The 20,726-nt window shown below is 53.3% G+C and overlaps 6 protein-coding genes across 6 annotated transcripts; 2 read left to right on the forward strand and 4 right to left on the reverse strand.

Moving 5' to 3' along the window:
- Window positions 1–6,084: 6,084 nt before the first annotated feature.
- BO97DRAFT_387765 (uncharacterized protein) lies at window positions 6,085–6,834 on the forward strand (the record flags this gene model as incomplete). The annotated part of the gene is made up of 1 exon (XM_025693612.1): window positions 6,085–6,834. One exon carries the CDS (start codon window positions 6,085–6,087, stop codon window positions 6,832–6,834), a length of 750 nt encoding a protein of 249 aa, XP_025552976.1.
- Window positions 6,835–6,976: 142 nt separating this feature from the next.
- On the reverse strand, window positions 6,977–8,020 carry BO97DRAFT_442134 (mitochondrial 54S ribosomal protein mL60). The gene is made up of 3 exons (XM_025698232.1): window positions 7,914–8,020; window positions 7,532–7,761; window positions 6,977–7,423 (listed from the first exon to the last, which is right to left on the reverse strand). Exons 1-3 carry the CDS (start codon window positions 7,955–7,957, stop codon window positions 7,371–7,373), a joined length of 327 nt encoding a protein of 108 aa, XP_025552977.1. The 5' UTR covers window positions 7,958–8,020; the 3' UTR covers window positions 6,977–7,370.
- A 311-nt stretch (window positions 8,021–8,331) lies between these two features.
- BO97DRAFT_413041 (uncharacterized protein) lies at window positions 8,332–11,801 on the forward strand (the record flags this gene model as incomplete). The annotated part of the gene is made up of 4 exons (XM_025696268.1): window positions 8,332–8,545; window positions 8,645–8,849; window positions 8,935–9,733; window positions 10,041–11,801. The coding sequence occupies 4 exons, from the start codon at window positions 8,332–8,334 to the stop codon at window positions 11,799–11,801; spliced, it is 2,979 nt and encodes a 992-aa protein (XP_025552978.1).
- A 435-nt stretch (window positions 11,802–12,236) lies between these two features.
- On the reverse strand, window positions 12,237–14,496 carry dbp9 (ATP-dependent DNA/RNA helicase). Its single transcript, XM_025698233.1, has 4 exons — window positions 14,230–14,496; window positions 14,092–14,168; window positions 13,536–14,014; window positions 12,237–13,470 (listed from the first exon to the last, which is right to left on the reverse strand). The coding sequence occupies exons 1-4, from the start codon at window positions 14,432–14,434 to the stop codon at window positions 12,309–12,311; spliced, it is 1,923 nt and encodes a 640-aa protein (XP_025552979.1). The 5' UTR covers window positions 14,435–14,496; the 3' UTR covers window positions 12,237–12,308.
- Window positions 14,497–15,696: 1,200 nt separating this feature from the next.
- Window positions 15,697–17,434, reverse strand: BO97DRAFT_27441 (uncharacterized protein). The gene has a single exon (XM_025691013.1). The coding sequence runs from the start codon at window positions 17,216–17,218 to the stop codon at window positions 15,779–15,781; it is 1,440 nt and encodes a 479-aa protein (XP_025552980.1). The 5' UTR covers window positions 17,219–17,434; the 3' UTR covers window positions 15,697–15,778.
- Window positions 17,435–18,551: 1,117 nt separating this feature from the next.
- Window positions 18,552–20,510, reverse strand: BO97DRAFT_341769 (uncharacterized protein; the record flags this gene model as incomplete). Its single annotated transcript, XM_025691648.1, has 1 exon — window positions 18,552–20,510. The coding sequence occupies one exon, from the start codon at window positions 20,508–20,510 to the stop codon at window positions 18,552–18,554; it is 1,959 nt and encodes a 652-aa protein (XP_025552981.1).
- Window positions 20,511–20,726: the final 216 nt, after the last annotated feature.

Here is a 20,726-nt window from a genome sequence, read left to right on the forward strand (position 1 = left end):
GTGAAGCTTAAACTGACTAAACACTAGACCCGAGAGTGATCGACTAGTCATGAACTATGGTTCGTGGCAGATTTTCTTTTTCTTTTTTTCCCGCCTTCTTTCCTTCTTGGATTGGACTTGGATTCTCTTGGATCGGTTTTTTCCTTCCTCCTTCCACCTCCCCCCCCCTCTCTTACTTTCTTTTCCTTCTTCCGTGCACAGTCCGAGGGTCAGAGGATCATTCTTGCTTTGTCTCCTTGCATTGGCTGAAAGGGAGATTGTGAGAAAGAATACTACCGAAAATGACAGGCCGGAATTGACCTTCAATTCCCAGTCTGAACTCTGGTGGGATCGTCCAGCTACCGAAGCCACGTTTTGACAGCTTTAAAACGTGACTTCGCTCGGCTGATCTTCATCTTCACCACCCCAACAAAACAACACCAAGAGAGCCTTAGGCCTCAAAACTCAAGCCTCAGACCTCAAAACCTGTGAGGCTACTCCCAGATTAAGCACATTTTATGAAGCTTACAGATGGTACTGTATCCAGCTACCGATGACGGTCAAGCTCAAGCTTCGATCCAAAGCCATTGGCTGAACGTGGACAGATAATCAAATACAATGGAACCTAATGGAAATTGCCACCGACTGAAGCTAGTAAGGGATGATCCGAGAGATCGATTGAGCGAATCGATCTTGAGATGAAGGCAGAAGCAGAACAGGGATAGACAAGTCCATGGCACGGTTCAACACAATCCAGGGGAGACTTCGCCACACTACATGCCTGTTTGGGTCAAGACTGATCGACCAGCCACAGCTCACCTCAGCCTCAGTATGGCTGGAACCGTGCATAGTGCAGATCAAAACAATAGCCCTGGCGGAGGAGATGTCCCAAGTCCATCTCCCCCTAAACGCTACTGGTCCCCTCCCCACTACTACCTAACTCCCTCTCAGCCATATCACCTCTGCAGTCGGATTAACGGAATACCATCTTTCGAGTTCCTCGAGCCACGCGGGGTCAATTGGGGATGAAATCTGATTGTACCGAAGCTCAATCCTGAGCGGCCAGCCCACTATGCTATGTGGACTAGCAAGCCGGATTTCACGCCCTTCACGCCTTACACACCAGGCGCTAACCGCTAGCTGTCCGGTAACATGTTCACACATTGATACGGATTACGACGTATCCTTAGGCGCCGGCGGAGAACATCATCAGGGTTCTGCGCTACCGCTAGTACTTTTGCATTTCGAATATGCATCTGGGTTGGAGATACTACCAGAGCGATTGCTAAGACCCCCCTATTCAAGTAAAGGGCAGAGCAGTTAATCAGCTGCATCGTTTATGCACAAGAATGGAGCCTACCAAGATTGTGATTGCGTCAATATGATTATCTCAGACAACTTCAAGATGAGGGGAAGGGTCTCATGAATACACAATGGATACGAACGAGTATCATGTCTCGTAAATCAAAACATAAGCTTGAAAGAAAACGAGACGACTGTTCTTATCACATAGGAACCCCGGCGTCGACGCCACCATTTTTGCTTTTTCCCAGATACCAGGTCAGTATTCTGACCTGCAATGTAATGCAAGATGATCGGGGCTACTGATTGAGTTCTAGTTCTATGCGCGGACGGTGTTGGCCATTGAGATATTCTCATTCCTCATTGAGCCAACAACGTGGTCCGGCAGCCACAAATGGCTGATCAATGATCAACGGCTTGTTTTGTGGCGGTGAACGGATGTCGCTCGGCGTAAACCGCGGAGTCCTTGCATCCTTGCTGATACACATGCGTCCTTGGTGGACCTAATAGGCGAGCGCTGTGGCGCATAATGAACCGATTGGGACGGTTTTCAACAGGGGTGACCCTACCCCTGCCGAATGATACCGTCTGTTTTTGGTTCCTCTTTGGCTGGCGGATCCCCGAGCATGCCGCCCACGATGAAGCCCGAGCCATGATGCAAGATGAATTACCTTTCTTTATCCTCTTCGCTTCTTTTTTATCTGTTTCTGGAATCACTCCCCCTTCGCGTGGCCTAGTCTCACCTTATTGGTATTTCATCCTGTCCACACCAACGCAGACGACAAACAGCGGGATTGCACGGAAACTGTGCCAAGCGAAGCTCAAATGACAAATATGTGTAACTGAAGTAGACACCTCAATGCCTCTGGCGGATGTGTGTGTGACAAGACTCACTTTCCAACCCGCTCTGTGAGAGTGTCAGAACTGTTTCAGCCGATCCTAAATCCAACCAGAGTGTAACTGCATATCATGGACGATCACGCAGTCATTAGTCGATTATAGCCCGCTTCGGCCGAAGGGTGCAAAAGTTCCTCAGCCAGGCGGGGGATAAGGTTACGCGCCAAAGGTACCATACACCTCCTGTATCTCAGATTCCACAGTGATTGCTCCGGAATCCACCACCATCAAGCCAGTGATGGCTTGCCGTCTCGACTGACTGATCGCCCTCATTGATCAACCGGCGCGTCGCTATCGCCCATCCTTTGTGTGTTCTCTTACTCAGTCTCCGGAGTGATGCACACGGCTATCTCCCTCCTTACCCGGAAGCGGTCTTGCTTACGAAGCTCGAGACCGATCTAAAGATCAATCCAAGATGACCATGACGCAATTTGCTCACCCGCGACAAACTGGAAGAGGCAAACAAATCCGCAAACTCGATAGCAATCTCTGGGGGTACTCTCCATTCGTCCAATGGAGACAAAGAAAGGGGTCGGCTTCGTTTTCCATTCCCGCGCATGTGGAGTATAGATTCGAGCACACGCTTCTATTGACCGCTTGGACCTCCTAGGCTTCATTCCTCCGAATAACACAAACACTGTCTTCAATTATGCGATGGCCTTGATTGTTTGAATGGTTCGACGAGTGACCATCACCATTGTGTGTTCTCTCGTGGATTGGTTATTGGCAGGCTGGCTGACATCCCAACAAGTCAGCGACGGCAGCGGGCTGACACAAGGTCTTCATCAGCTTCTCACAAACCAGATACGAAATTGGCTAGTGATAGAGACGCAACAGATCTGGCGCCTGCAGCCTTGATCTACGGAAGCATTGAAGAGTTTCCGCTACCAATCAGACCAATTTGACTATACAATTCGTAAGAGTGTCACTTCTGTTATTGTCAGATAAACGGACGATGCCCAGTCCTGGGTCTACAATAAAGCAACTGCAGTAACGAATCACAGCTCGATAGAGATGCATGCTATTTGTTCGAGACATGTGACAAAGAACACCCGGCATGCTCGCAGAGTGTTGTAATTCAAGAGCTACCTATATACGGCGCTATATACGAGGGGAAGGAGGGGCATAGGTAGCGGATACGCAGGTGTGGAGACCTTGGAATCAAATTTGTCTCGGATCGGGGTCTAAAATTTGCCGGATGGATCAGGAATTGGGTCGGATTCAAATGCCGTAGCGCGCAGTATATGCTGGGAACCTTGCTTTCTGACATTTCGAAAACAAGGAAAATCGTTTCTAAGGTGGGAGTGGAGGGGGTGGACGAGGTCACCTTCTAGGAGGATCAAAGAGTTCAATAGATTGACACAGACGTCATTCCGGTCTTTGGGTGATTTGAATTTCGAGAATGAAGCCGTTGGGAGGCATTGCGGATGGAAAAGGGAGGAGAGGGGTGGGGGTCTTCCCAAATACTATGAGTGAGCAGGTAAACGAAGATGAGTCGTGTTGAGAATGTTTCCGAAGCTGGCGCAGGTCACACACAAAATGAGCTGCCAGCCAGAGTGAAAGCCACAAAATGAGGCGTAACAGTGAGGCGATGAAACCGCAACACTGTCGCCTTATGGGGGATCACCTGACACCAATTTTCACCTCCTGCGAATCTCGATAACACAGAGCGAGCTGTATTCCTGAACATTGCTTGCTATCCTCGAGGTCGATGCCCGCTCATGAGAAATATAAGTGGTGATCGAGAAGCAATCAGCCTATTACATGCGGTGAAATGAGGGACAGGAGGTTTGTCGCTCATTGTTCATGCAATGTCTTCTGGATCTCTTTCTTTGGATGGCTGATGCTGAGATTTCGCGTTTGCTGGCTCATGGAGCGTGCAGGTACTGATCATATCTCAAACAAGCTCAAAATGTCTTTCCACATATCAAGATTGTATATGTAGCGCAGGTGGTGAGGATATATCGATTTACCGAATGGACCGGACTTGTGTAGTACGTGCAAGATTTGTTGTGATGCTGCTTCGCAATAGATGTTCATCTAGTTTTCTGAAAGCTTTCCCTGTCAGTCTCCCGTCTCATATGTCAGGGATTGTGTACCGGCTAATCTATTGTAGTAATGGAGCCAGTTTTGCAGTCAGTTGGTAGCTTCGCCGTAGGGTGTTGCGTGTCGGGATCCTGATATCCCATGAACGGTTCGTTGTTCTCCTTGCGAAGATCGCGAATGCCCCTGAGCGGTTGCGTAGTCTGACTACTAGTAGTGTTCACAACTTATTTGTGGACAAAGCATTTGACTGATGGAAGGCAGGTATTGCAGAAGGCGTGTTGAGGCGCAGGGAAGGTGATAATGATGAGCAATCCCGCCATGCCTTCCTTCTCTACGGTGCCCTCTCTTCCTTCATTCACCTCAACACAGCTCTCCGTGTTCAGGATGGCTGATTGCTTTTCACTTCAACAGGTGTACGCAAAAGTATTCTTATCAGAATGACTGCCTTGCTAGGTTCTTTTCCCGCGTCCGATGGCACCTGTCCTTATACAACCATCTCATGCTCACTTTCCCCTCCACACTACGCGAAGTATCGACACGACCTCTCCGACGGGCCCCAAGTATTTCAGCCTCAAGGTGCTAGTTCAACTCTTCGCAATCACCATCTTCATTTTCGTGATAGCAGTCCTATTCTGGAAGCTCGGAAGTTTCTTTCGCTTTCTCACCCAGGACAGAGTTGTCAAACGAGGCAACATGACCACCGCCCGGTATGCGAGGACGTGGTATGGCTGGGTGCCGGCAGCAAAGCACACAGGATACAAGGAATTCTTGCGGAACTGCTTCGGCAAGTTCCGCAAGTGGACCGCGTGGCGCTCCTCGAACCAAGACTACCGCTGGGTATGGTGGGATCCCGGTCAGCAGGAGCTGAACAGATACCGAGAAACAAAGTACAAGCTGCGTTGGTTACCCAACTGGATCAGAAGTTACAGCTTCACTACTGCCGACACTATCTGGAACCCGGGTCCTCTCAGGCCCGCTGCTGCTATTCCCGAGCCGGGCAGTAGTCGCCAATCGTTGTCGTCCAGAATGGCCGGCGCGCTTTCTTCTCGTCATACGCTGGATCGTGTGGTGGGGAGTAGATACACCATGTCGAGAACGAGTATCTGCACGCGAGTTTCCATCAAGGTCTATCTCCAGGACGAAAGTAATGGGGCAGTGGCGCGGATCGATGCTTCCGCGAAAGCTGGGAATGAGTCCATGAGCAGAGGTGAAGAGCTACGCAGACCAGTTCACTTTCAGGTCGAGGCTCGAAGGACGATGACCCTAGCGCAGACGGCGCTGTCATTCAAGATTCATCCTCTTCAGCGGAACCTTCGCCCGAATTTGTCACGAAGTCTCTCTCTTCCATGCCTCGATCGCCTCACAGAACCCTCCGGACCACACGATGACCCCAAGGCACGATGGCCCCGCCACCGTACAGCCAGTCCCTACAGTGACTCACGGGCAAGGCACAGACCTAGCCACCCGCACGCGTATCACATACAAGCCACTCGTGTTGATTTCCATACAGACCATTTTGGGCCTTTTGATAAATCCGCCCGAGTCCCCAAACCTGATAGCTTAGCCCGCATTTTGTCTGACTTCACTCCTGTACCTACAGGGGTTGACATCACAAGACAATCGAGTGCTAAAGCTTCATCTTCGAAGTGGAGTAGCTTACCTTTCGATAGTCGAACGCGGGATCGAGCCGCGAACGCTACGCCTTTTCGACATAGGGAATTGAGCCCTGATTTGGCAAGACGAGGTTACGGGACAAATCTTTCTGGTTACGTCTGTCACGAGCGAAGGAGTGGTCTATTTTTGCCGAGTCTCGAAGCCCAATTTGATAGAAGTTTTCTGAGAGACAGCTTATCAATGGTAATGAAAAGTCCAGAGCATGTGCATGATGCACAAGGAAGTATCGCATCTCACAAAAAGGAAGTGGTAGAAGGCCGTGAGACGGCACTGAACAATGTCACGGATACGAGGTTGGGCGACTGCGACGTACAGTTGATTGATGATTTGAACCGAAGACTGAAGTGGCTTTCCAATCAGTTGAGCCCAGGACGAAGACCTTACCATTTTGCGTTGCTCGCCAACCACTGGCTGAATACAGAGACATGGATCGTTATCGACCCTCCGACTCGGATCTCCATCGATGCTCGACGGCGACTGGGAGATCCAAGATTCAACGATCCATACCCGGCGGTTGACTGGACGCCTCGGCCGAAGTATCCCAAGACGCAGCGCAAGACGGCCAATGTCCCAAAAATCAATTCCTGGAGAGCAGCTGTCAACCGGAATCGAAAAGCATGTGGATTTGACGACGTCATCAAGGGGGTTGAGCTCTTTGAAGGCTCAGCCGATACTCCGCCTGATGGCAAGGTCGACCCTGCATGTTGGATTCTTCGAAAACCTCCTCAGGGTTTTAGCATATCTTCTCGCCAGGGCACTGTGTTCTACGAGGGCGGCGCAGGCTGGCAAGAGACTTTGGACGATTGGCAAAAGGTTCGCCGTGGCTATCGAATTCGGAAGGCAATCCACGAAGGAAGGGTAAACCGAAAGAGGGCAAAGGAGATCGCATTGGGTATCACCAGATACTACCGGCTGAGTGTACCCAAGGTCTCCTGAACAACAGCTGTCCCGCACGAGAGACAATAGCACCAAAGAATCAGTTGCAACTTCGTTTTGGAGCAGATGAGTGATGAGGACTCTTGCAGACCGGGAGGGAAGATGTGGAAGGGCTATGTATGAAAAGATGATCAAACAGGGGCTCTTTCTTGCCATATTCTTATTGTCAGGCTGCCTTTCTCTTATGACTACCTGTCCACCTCGACCCCTCATTCTTACCGTTTCGAGAGATACCAATGACGATCAATCAGTAGATGCGAACATAATGGTTGTACGGTATGAGGCGGAAAAATGAACATTGCGAATATCAAGGAAACCAATGCAGTTATGATGTCATCTCCCAACAGCCGAAAAAAAACTCCGAGGATCCCTCCTGTGTCCCTTTTCCAACTCGATGATCTTATATGGAACGGTGAGCGACATGGATGGTGGTGTATAATACAGTGTAACTCCGAATGTATGTGAGGAAGAGTTGGTAGTAGGTGTTCCGTGCGGATAATTCGTCTCTCCGCACATGCTGTGTGCGAAAGAAAGGCTTAGAAACCAGGGGGGTTGACTCGTTGGCTGACTCGCGTCCACTTGGGCAACTCTGTGAGCAAAGAAGTGTTAGCTATCCCCTCCTAAGTCTCAATCGAGCGCAACAAGGAACTCTGGCTGCCTTGCTGCGCCGCGCTTTCGGCTTCCCGGATAGACATACTATGAATTCCCTTGCGGTATTTCTTCTCCTTTTTATCGAAGATGGTGTACTTGTCCTTGGGAACCATCTCCTCCTCACGGGGCATCTCGTTGAACCACCGAGTCACGGGCTTCGCGGTCTCTCCGTTCCGGGCCAGAGCGGCGCTCACGGTATCCACGACACGGTCGACGGCACGGAGACGCTTCCTCTGTCTTGCCTTCTGGGGCGAGGAGATACGCCAGGGAATCTTCCTGTTGCGATGAACGAGATCACGGGGTCAGTATAAGGGGCACAAATCTCGTAGCAGGTGGTGGAAATGGTGGTGGTGGTGGTTGACAGCAAGGGTCCGGAGAGGCGGAAGTCGACCGGGCAAGTGCGCGAGATGGGGTAGGGGGTGACATACCAGAGAAGACCTGAAAAGAGAGGCGATGAGGGCTTGAACATCATCTTGACGACGACACACCGATTGGCAGTGGGATGTGGTTTCGGAGAGATGGATGCGCTGGCGTTTGAAGCAATCAATTGCCGGGATACGGACGAAAATCCCGTCGAGGTTTGGAAGTTGGCCCGTGCACCGTCACCTCCGCGGGCGGGCCTTTCATTCTCCCTCCGATCCCCTCTCACTCCCCCATTTTCTTCTCGTTGGAAAGGCCAATGAAGGCGTCGTTTACTCGCACGCTGTCGATTTGGGGCTTGGTCTCGTTCCTTCTCTCTCGCTTGGGTGAATAGTATATCTCTTTCTTGCTCTCCTCTGGAATCTTCTCTTTTCTGGTCTTCTTGTGGATGGAGATACGTCGAACCCGTGAGGCGAAATCATCACAATGTCGCGCTCGACGACAGACTCCGGCGCAACGGCGGAGGCCCCTTCTCTTCCGTGGAGGGCGCTGTCCGCCACGACGATGTTCGGCGTAGCTTCTCTGTGCCGCTCGTTCCTTTATGTGTGCAGCAAGCCACAGGTATACGGCCTGGAGCCTTTCCTGGAGATACTGGACTCGAGACGCGACCCGGCCCAGCGGACAAGAGGGTTGTTAACAGGTATTATTTCCTCTTTGCTTTTACGTCGCGCAGTGTCCCCTGAATCGCAGATGGCTGATCTTGCTTTACTTTGCTCGCGATAGTCTCGAACCATACCAGCGTGTACGTGCGTACAATGCGCCTCGAGGTCTGAGGCGATGCGATTTACTTCCCAACAACGGAGACAGCTGACCAAGGTCGCGAAACCGAGCAGGATGGATGATCCGATCATGTGGGGGTTTTTGCCTTTACGTTACTATTTGGGCCTTTCGTCGTCGAACAAGCGATGGGGATTCGGAAGCCATGATATCTGCTACCAAACGAGGTAAGCTAAGCGCTGTGTCCCTGGCATTCCCAACAATGTCGACCAATGATGTGATGTGTGGGCTGATCTAGCGGAATTGAAATAGACCCTTGGCGCTGTTCTTTACGATGGGTCAAGTCCTTCCCACCCACCGACTGGCTCATTCGCCACACGGTGGTCTAGCACAACCCGTTGTAACACAGGCGATCCGATTGCTCTCGAAGGGCCCCTTCCCCGCCGAACCTCATCTTGCGCTTCCCGAGCGGCAATCGTGGAGCTTGCAAAATGTCTGCGTCGACCCGTTCTCCGACCTCCCTACCGCGTATACGACCGACGGCCACGATTCCCATCTGTCGCCTTCCTCCTACGCCTGCAACTCCTATTCCTGGTTCCATATCTTCCCCGAGGGAATGATCCACCAGGCGCCCAATAAGACGATGCGGTATTTCAAGTGGGGTGTCGCCCGACTCATTCTCGAGGCCAGTGAATGTCCCGATGTTGTGCCCATCTGGCTGGAAGGTTTCGACCAGGTTATGCATGAAAGTCGCGAGTTTCCCCGGTTCCTTCCTCGCGTTGGAAAGGAGGTCAGTATCACGTTTGGAAAGAAGGTAGATACGGAAGCCGTCTTTGGAGAGTCGCGGAGGAAATGGCAGGCGATCAAGGCCAAGGCCGAGCGCGCATCGCCCGACACCCGCGATCTCCCACTCGGCGTGCTGAATGATGAGCTCCTGTACGGGACGGAGGCGGTTGAGCTGCGCAAGGAGGTTACGAAGAAGGTGCGCGACCTCGTGCTCGAAGTGAGACGGTCCAGAGGCCACTCTGATGAAGATCCCAAGGAAGGACTCGTGGAGACTTGGATTCGAGAAGGGCCCAAACGTGAGGGGAAGATGTTGGATGATTCCTGGGTGCGCGATATATGATGCATTTAAGCTTGGAGCGTCACCTCAAAATTTTGTAAACTAGATCATGCCTGATAGACCTTGTGTTGTACTGTACAGATTCACAATACATACATAGCCCGCAGTGGAGGGAGGCCCACCAATGAATCGCTCACTCACTCTTTCCTCGGCTCCGACCCACCGACGTCAATCCCGCCCGCCCTCACTTCCTTTTCCTGCATACAATAAGCAATGAGCAAGCTCCATTGTTAATTCTCCTCCCGCCTCTCATCCTCCATGTCCTCCATGACTACTATCCCCTATGCCCAAAAAGTTCAAGAAGACTACCTATGCAAAGCCAGCAAGCACCGCTCACCACACTCTCGTCTCAGGTGGTTCTCGTTACAAAGAAAATGATCGCCTCCGCCCCTCCCCCGCGTCTCCGGCGACAGAGCAACAGCCCTCCGTGAACGAGCTGATTAACCACCTCCGACGCACTCAAGTCTCGCGGCCAGCTGATCAGGGATCCGAGAATCCTTACCGATTTGTCGCTCCACGCTCCGTTCATCCCTCTCTCCGCAACCTCCTCGAGCTTCCTGAAACTCCGCCCCCACGTCCCCGGCCCGACTCGCGGCGCCATGCCGTCGGCGCAAGACGGATGAGACGAACCGCCGGACCACCACCTCCCCAAAGCTGGCTTGTGGGGAATTACAACTCGGATAGCCGCGAGGACGAGGTCCTCGACCAAGATAGTGCGATCGAGAGTCGCATCATCTACCGACTGGAACGATTACCCGGCACGACGTTCCCCACCAAGGGGAGCCTACAGCATACCGTCCTCAAATCTATGGCTCTATACTGGGGCTGGCATCTCGAGTACGACGGACCGTTTCTTGGAGAGCTGCCCAACCACATTAAGGTCCGGCTCCTCAGTTATATCAGTATATACGCACGCGACCAGATCCCCGCGGGCTTGGGGCTTAGGCCACTGTTCACCAGCCCCCACCAAGCCGATGACGCAGTACATGACCCGAACAGTGAGATAACACATGCAAACGACGGCGAGGTCACCCGACTCGACCTGGGTAGCGCCTTAGGTCGCAGGCTCACTCTCAAACAAGTCTCGTCCGAGCTTCTGGTTACTACCAAGAGACCCAACGTTGCCCAGCAGACGCCCAAGGAAGCCGTTGTTCCCGCTTCCTGGGAGGATGAATACGAGGAACAACAGACACCTCCAGCCCTGACGACGGCCACGCTCCGCACCCCGCGCTTCGAGAATCTCCGCTACTTGTCTCTCGCCCACCCTACCCACGGCTCCGCCAACTGGAACTCCCTCATCACTCTCCTGTCACGCCTATCGCGCATCACGCATCTTTCTCTAGCCCACTGGCCTCTTCCAACTGTCACGCCGCACGCTCTCAACGCCACCGTCCGCCACCCCACCCAGCGATCTCTCACGTTCGCCTACGGCGGAACCGATTCGTATGCAGCAAGCGAGAACAACTGGGCCGAGTCCGCGGGCATCCTGCGACGGCTGTCGCGGGCGACGTACTGCCTGAAATGGCTGGACCTGGAAGGGTGCGGGGAGTGGATCCCCGCGTTGAACTGGGTGGGTGTCGGACCCGACGGAGAGACGTACGCCACCGGCCCGGAGTGGAATGGGTCGTGGAGAGATATCGATTGGATTCGCTTGGGGCCTGGGTGGTTCCCTCTTGTTGACAGTGACGATAACGCCGACGACGGGACTCGGAGACTAGCGAGTACAGTTCAGCAGCAGGCAACCAACGACCTCAGGCCGGAGGATCTGGGAGGGTTGAGGTCGCTGGCCTCGTCGATGCATGCGCCGACGGATGGTAGTGAACCAACGGACCTTCCGTGGGATGTCGAGGAGGAGAGGATCAAGTATCGGCGGAGTAAGGAACTGCAGCGTTATCGGCAGACAATCACCTCGGCGAAAGAGGTGCAGCTGGGCATTCAGCGGGTTCGGAAGCAAGCCAAGGGGAAGTGGATGCGGTTCTCCTTTGGATTGGAGGGGTTGCAGGATGATGCGTTGAAGAGGTTGCTTGGTGAGCAGTGGTTGAGTTTATTACCTTGAATATGTGGATTGGTGGGGGTTTCTCTGGGGGTGGCCGTAATTAGAGCATCGTCATTGATGGTCTTGGACATGCGTCAGGAGTTGATCGGTGCTTATATCAGTGGTCTCGGGTATATTTATCAACGAAATGAGGCTACTCAAGGGGGCTTCGCGAACTCGAGATATTGATTCCCTGGTGTTGGTGGTGTTGGTTGCTAACTGACTTCTCTGTGTAGGAAACTTGCTTATAAGGCCCAAGTTACATGGCCAGATTACCCAGGCGTTGATAAGATTACATTGTATGGTCTGAAACAGAAACAAGCTGCACTGGCAAAGTAGAACATATATAGATAAGCAGAAGGGAATTGCGTTTCATGTTCCTTGATTACTAGTCTATATGCCATGCATGAGCACTATCAAATCCAACCATCCCAAGTGTGAACTTTTTTTTATAAAATCCTATACTATGTACAGACCCCTTTCACGACGAATGACTCCGCAAAAGAAAACGACTCGAGCACGAAAGAATCATTTACGCCCGCGGTTGAAGGTCTTCAAGGGATCGACCTTGCGGGCACCGCCGGCGGGCTTACGACCAGGCTTGCCCTTACCGCGGTTCTTCTCGCGGGCCTTGCGGATGCGGTTCTCGCCGCCGACCTTGCGGAAGCCGACGTAGCCGACGTTCTCTGTGGTGATGCCCTTGCGGCCCTTGGCGGGCATGAGGTAGTCGGGGATGTGCTTGAGGTGGGGCTGGACGCGGGCGGCGCGGAGCTCGCCGTCGTGGCGGAGCTGGCGCAGCTCGTCGGGGTTCTCCTCGAAGTGGCGCTTGAGCTTATCGGACTTGATGAGCTCCTGGCGGATCTCGCGGGCGCGAGCCTCCTGGACGGCGAGGCGGGTGATGGCGCGCAGGGCGTCGGTCATCCGGTACCGGAACGCGTCCACCTGGCTCATCTCGAAGTGGTACGGCTTGACCTCGTGGCCCAGCTTGGCCTGCCGCTTGACGATGCGCGCCACCACCGTCTCGTCGTGCTTGGCCGTCGGGAACGACGTCGGCTTGTGCCGTCCGTAGTGCTCCGCCGGCACCACGAACGACAGCGCCATCCCCGTCTTGCCGGCCCGCCCTGTGCGCCCGATCCGGTGCGTATACGACTTCGCCGTCGTCGGCAGGTCGAAGTTCAGCACGCACGCTACGTTCTGAAAGTCGATGCCCCGCGAGATCCCGTAGTCTTTGTCCTTGGTTGCCAGCTTGCGTCGTTTGTTGTTGTCGGCGGAGTTGTTGGCTTGGGATTTGTTGCGTTTGCTGGATGTCTCGTCTTCAGGCTGCTCCTCTTCGTCTTCGCTCGAGCCCACTAGGGCTTCTTCTTCTTCTTGTTCTTCGGGGGCTTCTTCTGAGGCTTCGATGTTGGTGCCTTTCGTCTTCTTGGAGGGTTTCTTGGCGCCCAGAACCTCCTGCTCGTCCGCGGCGATGATGATGTCGTAGACGCCCTTGTTAAATTCCTGCACGACGTGGATCCGCGAGTTGACGGGCAGCTCGGAGTTGAGGACACAGCTCTTGATTCCGAACTGCTCGAGGAACAGCTTGACACGGTAGCAGCGGTCGACGTCCCCGACGAAGATGATCACCTTGCCCTTGATCAGCTGTAGCTTGAAGATGACGTACGTGAGGAGGAATTTCTCGTCCTCGGCGCATCTAGCATCGAACCCCCACGGGTTAGTACTGTGCCTGAATGTACCGCTCAATTACAGAAAACTCACCTAACAACAAACTGGCTAACACCCGCACCCTGCTCCTCCTTATCCTCCAACTTCAACACCACGGGGTTCCGACAGAACAGCCCCTTAAGCGTATCGACCTCCGAAGTCAGCGTCGCACTCATGAGGAACGTCTGCACACCCCGGGGGATCGCCTTGGCCAGGGCATTGATATCCTCGTCGTAGCCGTAGGAAAGCACCAAATCCGCCTCATCGATGACCAGGTGCGCGAGGCTCTCCAGCGACAGAGCCGAGTTTCCGAGGTTGGCGATCACACGCGCGGGCGTCGACACGACTAGGTCCGGGTAGTCGGCCAGGAGCGTGCGTTGCACGGCATCGGAGACTTTCTGCGTCAGGTTCACAGACCGGATGTCCTTGCCGCAGAACGCAGCGAACGACGTGACTACATTCTGCACTTGCTCCGCAAGCTCTCGGGTGGGGACGAGGATCAGGCCGGTCGTGGCTTTCAGGGTGGGATCGGCCTAGAGAGGGAGGTGGGAAGCGTCAGGTGGTGTGATCTATGTACCAAGTATGTTCGCCAATGAGACAGCCCACTTACAGCTTTCTTTTGGAGGATAGTCTGGAGGATAGGGAGAACGTAGGCGGCGGTTTTGCCGGAGCCGGTCTTTGCACGGGCTGGTGAGGGGAGGTTGTTAGCATGTTAGAAGAAAATACTGGAAACTTAGGCTGAGCTCACCGAGAATGTCTTTGCCGGCGAGGGCCAGAGGTATAGCCTTGGCCTGAACCAGTGTAGGTTTGGTGAACTTCTCTTTGATCAGGGCTTGGCGCAATCGCGGATCCAGATTGAGGCTTTCGAAGTCGGCGTCCTTCACATCAGGGGTCTCGGGGGTCTCGCCACCCTCGGGGGAGGGGACATCGTTGGCGTCCAACTTGCGTTTCATGGCGGCAGACTGAAAATTGTCAAAGACAGGTATCGGATGTCTTTGAGAGGGGTTGTTTGTGGTCGGCGACAGACTGAGAGAGTTTTCCTCTATTGCGGGCGGGCTGCGAAATTCTGTCGGGGCGGTGAGATTTTCCGAGGCAGTATTTTCTGCGGGTCTCCACCGCAACCGCCGATCCACTTTCTTATCATATCAGTTGCGATGTACGGAGTATACAACCGGCCTTGCATTTTGAGCCGGCTTTCTAGCAAACAACGGGTATCCTACTCTATACCCCTTCTATAACTTGTGCTTGGCTGGGAATTAGCTCCTCTAGCCTTGCGAAGAGTTCTCAGATCAATTAGCCCGCCATCAAGGCCCACGTCCAGAAGCATCTCCATAACATGCCGCGGTACGGCTCTTCCTTGATACATAGCCATACCACCCGCGGTACCGCTTCGTGATGCTTTGCTGGGCGTCGCGAACAGATGGAGTCAGCTGGGGTTTTCGGTTTCCTGTCCGTATTCGTTCACGGATGATGACTTGGAATGTCACGCCGATGAGCTTGCAGAGCACAGAGATTGGCAAAAGCTGAAGTCATATGCTCAAGAGCTCTTGCAGTCGGATGATGAGGGCTGGGTTCCCCCGCAACTTGACTTTGAGATGGTTAGAAAGAGGCATGATGAGCTTCTCGATCTGTACATTCAACGTGAATCGGAAACGTTATCAGAAAGGAGGCAAAGCGGCTATGGTTTTATGTTGAAAGTAACAATCAGGGGTGCGATCAGAGCAATTAAGCCGGCAGTTACTAAGTCGTCTTCGTCCGGCTTCACGCAGCCAAAGTTGACATGTTTGAAGATATCGCGCGGAGTATCGGGGGGCTCTAAATCGCCCAGATTTCTCATATCAGTAGCACCATAGACTTGTTGGATACTTGACGCTATGTATCTGATTCGACGATAATAAGAGTCTCAATTCATGGTGTTAACCAGGCTTGACTCGTAACCCATCGGACTATCGCTACTTGATATGTATGACACAAGATTGCAGTACATGCTGCATCATCGATGGAATAACTGCCTACAACCATGCTCAACCTGGTACTGCCTAACCAGCACTCTACGTGCGACAAGCTACGTAAATCGTGTGGATGCAACCAACTAACTGGAGTAATCCCATGTGCCAACTTTGATAGACTCATTTACCAAGACAGTAGCACTGCAACAGGCCAAAGCGCACGAGCGTCTTCACAATGCTACTGGAAAACACAATCCAGATCAAAAGGTGTCCAACTCGAAAGCAACATCCAACACCCCATTAAGATCAACCGTACTTCTTGTTCTGGGATCAGAACCGCAAGGACTTCTAGCCAGTCTCACGACGGGCCAGCCCGCCCCGAGATTGCGTACATTGCCTTCTAGATGCCGACTCTTGCAAGTTCCCAGACCTACTTCTCTTCCTCGGACTGACCTTTGCCCCAGTGCTGGAAACTTTATTCAAATGAAGGCTCTCCGATGACATCCTGGGGGCGGCAGCGTCCCCTGGACAGACCGTGTCGTCGGAGAACCAGAGGGTGAGAGCCAGGCGGCTGATGCTGGTGTCCGTCCACCCTTGATTGCGTAGAGCCTGCCACTCGGGCAGCGAGCGGATGCGCATGCCTTCCAAGGCCGAAGCGCGAAGCTGGTAGAGCAGCCACTGGTTGACGAAGATACCCGGTAGCGTGCCCTCTTCCAGAGGTGAATCGAAGATATTGCTCTCTCGGAGCTCATTGGGCAAAGCCTGGAGTGGATCGTCCTGGAACCCTATAGACATCTCCAGATCCACTATCGTGGCCTTGTATCCCTTGACCAATTCCATCCGGGCTGCGTTGTAAGTCCGCAAGAACTCCACAGAGTCGCCGTCAATTCTTCCGGCTTTCCCAGTCCAGAAGATGCTATCTTTTCTCGCGGTCTGCACGATCTGAATCAGCCGTCTATCAAGCTCATCCACCTGGTTCCGTAGATCGGGAAGCCTCTGTGCGACCGATGCGTGGGAGAATAGTTTTTGTTCATCCTCGCTGGCCTTGAGAAAGCTTTCCACCTCGTCCCCCGCTGTGCTCTCCGGGGTAGCAGATCGCTTCGGAAGTGGAACGCGCAGCTGACCCAGCAACTCAGCGAACTCTTCCATCGACTTCGTAAGCAAGTTCTCGCGAGCTATCAATGTCGTTTCAATATGAAGGCCCTGATCCCTTAGCTCCGTCAATGTCCCCACGGTGATGTGAGAGCCTCGGGTCGGATGCAGACCGTCGCGCTTATCGCCAGTCAACCCTACAATCTGTTTGACCGTCAGACGGAGCTCCTGAAGGCGGCTCCGCAACTCTGTGATCTCATTCTGCTGCGCGATCAGCACCTGGTTAGCGGCGAAGACATGCTCCAACTTCGTGCAGTCTACGCGGATCTCTTGTCTGTCGACAGAGCTGCGCTTCACGCCTGACAATGGCTTGTCAACCGGCTCGCTTGGGTCTGTGATGCTGGCGGCTGACTGGCCCCAGGACTGGACCACGTCCGGCGGGTGGGTGTCAATCTCCACGTGATATGCCGCCGCGTGTGTCCTGGGTATGACGCTCGCATGGAGAGTATTGTCCCTTGACGCGGAGCCAGAAGGTGGAATAAAGGGTGAAGTGGACCCCTGCAAGTCGCTCAGAGGGTTGGGAGATTTGGGCGGGAGTGCCCTGATCGATGTGTCGTCCTGTGGTTCCTCGAGTAAAGACGGGCTCGGTTGGGGAAGCGGGAAGAAATCGAAATCGTCAAATATGTTGTACGCCATCCTCTGAATGCGATGTACTGAATCTGGACTGGATTGGCAGGCGAGGCGTTGTTGAAGTTGTTGAAGCCGGCGATTGTTGGCTTGGGGTGGTATAGTGGGAGAGACATCCTGCGAAGCTGCTTCCTAACGGGTTGGTCTGGCATTCGCATTCACTACCAGAGTAGAAGGTGCGATGAGCAGAGAGACATATCTTAGGCGGCAGGCGAAAGATTCAATATTGTATCGATCACCTTCATCGTTGATCAACGATCACCGTCCCTGTTGTTGATTAGAATGATATAGAATCTGCAGCCAGAGAAGGGCAGAGAAGATGAATATAACGACACAAGGATAAACTTCTCCAGAGTAAGCAGTTCAATAAAACCAGTATGCATTCCTCGATCTATTAAACCGAGGACGAGGTAAATAATGGAACAATTGCTCGCACAGCATCATCTGTCGCTCATACACATGTCGAAACGTGTCAGGACATGCCAAGCGAGAACAGAAGCAAGATCCAGAATTTCAAGGTGTGCAATTCGCAGACTCTTTGAGTACAACCACTTAAAATTGATGTACAAGGTAGTATTAGAGTCAATCCAAAAAAACAAAAAGGACAAAGTACATGGTCGGTGTTGAACGCTACGCAGCGATAACTGAAGGGGAATATGTAAACCATCATGGAGAGACAAGGTAGAAAACAAGAAGATGCATCAAGTTGAGAATCACGAAGTAAAGCAGCATCCACCGGGGTATAGCTCTCCGTTCACCGTCACCCTTACTGATTTCTTCAACGCTGCCAAAAGCAAGACAAGAAGCAGAAATTTATACAAACGCCCCCAAGGCATCACAAGACTCAACAGCAAAACGAACATCACCACATCATGAAACGTAAACATAAACATGAGGCATAACGACATAGAGCATAAGCATGAAAACATCCAAGGTCGTGCAGGTCATCAAGAATCATACACAATCATGTCGCCATGATGGACGTGATCGGTCAGAGCCGTCAAACCCGCGCCTTCTCTTCGAACACCAAACCCAATCCACAATCAATCCAATCCAAAGCAAAGCAAACGTGACCGAAAATACCACCCAATATAGGACTCAGACATCCAAACAGTTTTTTATCGTTCGTGCGTGCTTATCCTTGCAATTTCCCTCAAGCACGATCAAAGGCTCATCGCCGGATATCCTGCGCGCCCAAGAAAGACAGAACTTTTGAAGAACCGATACGTATCGTCCAAGACAGAGATCTAACCCCATAACTTTTGTAGCCCCAAAAATCAAAGCATAAACCGAAGACTGTAATTCCAGCACGGATAGTGGTCGAAGACTCCTATCCTTTCATCTAGTATCGGCCGCTGTAGGCCGACCGGCTTGAGCGTCGACTGGCTTGGTCTGATTTCCGGTCACTCAGGGCTCGCCGTGGGTTTTCCAACTCTCTTCGAGAAACACCTCCGGTGTAGTCAGAGCCGCCAGTCAGATACTTCTTCGGGGCGCGGTGTTTGCCTTCAATGTTCAGCTCGACCGCACCGTTGTTATTAGTTCGAAGCATCAACCTCTTGCCCCCGACGGACTCTTGGCTAAAACTCATGGTCACCCCGTTCATTGTCATGACAATGTTGTTGTCCTCCTCCGGCTTGAGACCGCCATTGCTGCCAGTCTGTGTCCGTGCGTCACTCCCTCGGCTGCTGTTCGAACGACTTTTCTGGCTGCCACTGTCGCTTTCAGCACGTTGAGAGGTTTTGGCTTTATACAGGGCGTCTTCCGTTAAAAGGACGGGCACGGACGACTTGCCCGACCGAGAAGCTTGATACTCTTCCGCCTCTCGCTGCTTTTCCACAATCTCGTCGTCTTCATCCTCCTCCTCGTCGTCATCGGCATAGTTGTAGACTGTAGGCTGGCGCCGACGAGAGTTCTCGACGGCGATTCGTGCCGGGCGCGAGTCGTGGTATGTGGTGGACCGTCGACCATCCCGAATGCTTCGTCCGCTGCGCTCCGGGATCACGGTCTCCCGAGAAGACGGCCGGTACCCATACTCAGGCAAGGCGTCTCTCACGTCCGAGAGATCCAGAGAGCGTGAAGAGCGACGGTCGGAAATGATGGACGGGGCAGTAACGGCTTTTCGAGGTGGGTCGGGCCGTTTCTGGATGATGTGCGGTGTCGCCTTGTGCTTCATGGGCGGAGGAGGCATTCGGTAGTAGTCCTCATTGGGATCATGAGATGAGTGAGCGGGCATGCGGGGACGAGCCTGCCGGCCCGGGGCTGGAGGGGGCGGAGGGGGAACGTCCAACTCCACCTCATCGTCATCATCGTCATCAAAGCTGGCGCCATCGTAGTCCATGACAGGTGCGTAGAGCGGTGGTCGGCGACCCCGACCTTGATCTCTAGTCCGCGAGGCCGATCGTTCCTGTCGGCTCTCAGGAGGTGGCGCATAGTCGGGTACGCCGTAGTAGGGAGATTGTTGCGAGTAGTGGGAAGCAGCATACTGCGGGCCGTGGGTATACGCCGAGGAGGACAACGGTGGGCCATGGTCGTAATGAGCCATGGGCCCTGGTGAATACATCATTTGGCCCATCCCAGGCATGGTACCCTGGAAGCTCACCGGTCGGTTGTTGGGATGATAGATGGATGAGCTTCCGCGAGCGTGAGGACGACTACTGCGCGAGACATTGACGTCCTGTATCACCGAGGGTGCTGCGTATCGGGGGTTTTGCGGAGCTGGGGGAGCATACTCGTGACCCGGCGGAGGCGGTTTCATGAAGTACGGGAAATCCATCGGTCTCGCTTCAACAGGTGTAGAAGCAGCAGTATGGTATAGACCATGTTCACATTCGTAACACTGTCCCGGGTAGTGCGGGACCTGGGCAGTCTCGCGTCGGCGGGATCTGGACGGTGAACGCTGGGCGTGGGCATGAGAATGAGGGTGGCCCACAGGGGGGTAACCTCCGACCTGCATTTTGTCCTCACGCGGTGGACGAACAATTCGATCCTTAGAGGGTCGTTCTTTGTGGCCTTTGGAGCGGACGCGTTCGAGGTCAGCTCGTTTGAGGGTGGTGTCTGACTTATGAGGAACAGGGCTCTTCCGGCCCGACGGCCCAGATTGGGTGCTGTTGACGGTGGCGGCGGTACGACTGGAATAACCGGAGTCACTTGCAACGTCGACCAGGGGCTCTGCAGGCGATTTCACGGCCTGTTTATGGCGCTTTGTAGTGGTGTTGGCGACTTGACGAGTTTCGGGACGGATAACATGAGTATCTTCGTCATATTCCTCACAGAAGGCGGCGTGGGGGACTTTGCTAGACATGACTTCTGGAAGGCGGCCTAAGGCCCAACCCTAAGAGGGGGAGAAGAGAGTGGAGGGGGGGGTTTGTCTTGATTTGGGGGGGAAAAAGGCACGAAGGTGGATGACCTGAAACGTGGTGCTCCAACAAGCGTTCTGATGCTTGCTTGGTGGCCTACAGCAGCCACCAAATGCTGCTCATCCAAATATGACTCAATCAGTGCTGGGGGTTTTTTTAGC

This window comes from Aspergillus homomorphus, assembly GCF_003184865.1.
Source record: "Aspergillus homomorphus CBS 101889 unplaced genomic scaffold BO97scaffold_11, whole genome shotgun sequence".
Taxonomy (NCBI): domain Eukaryota; kingdom Fungi; phylum Ascomycota; class Eurotiomycetes; order Eurotiales; family Aspergillaceae; genus Aspergillus; species Aspergillus homomorphus.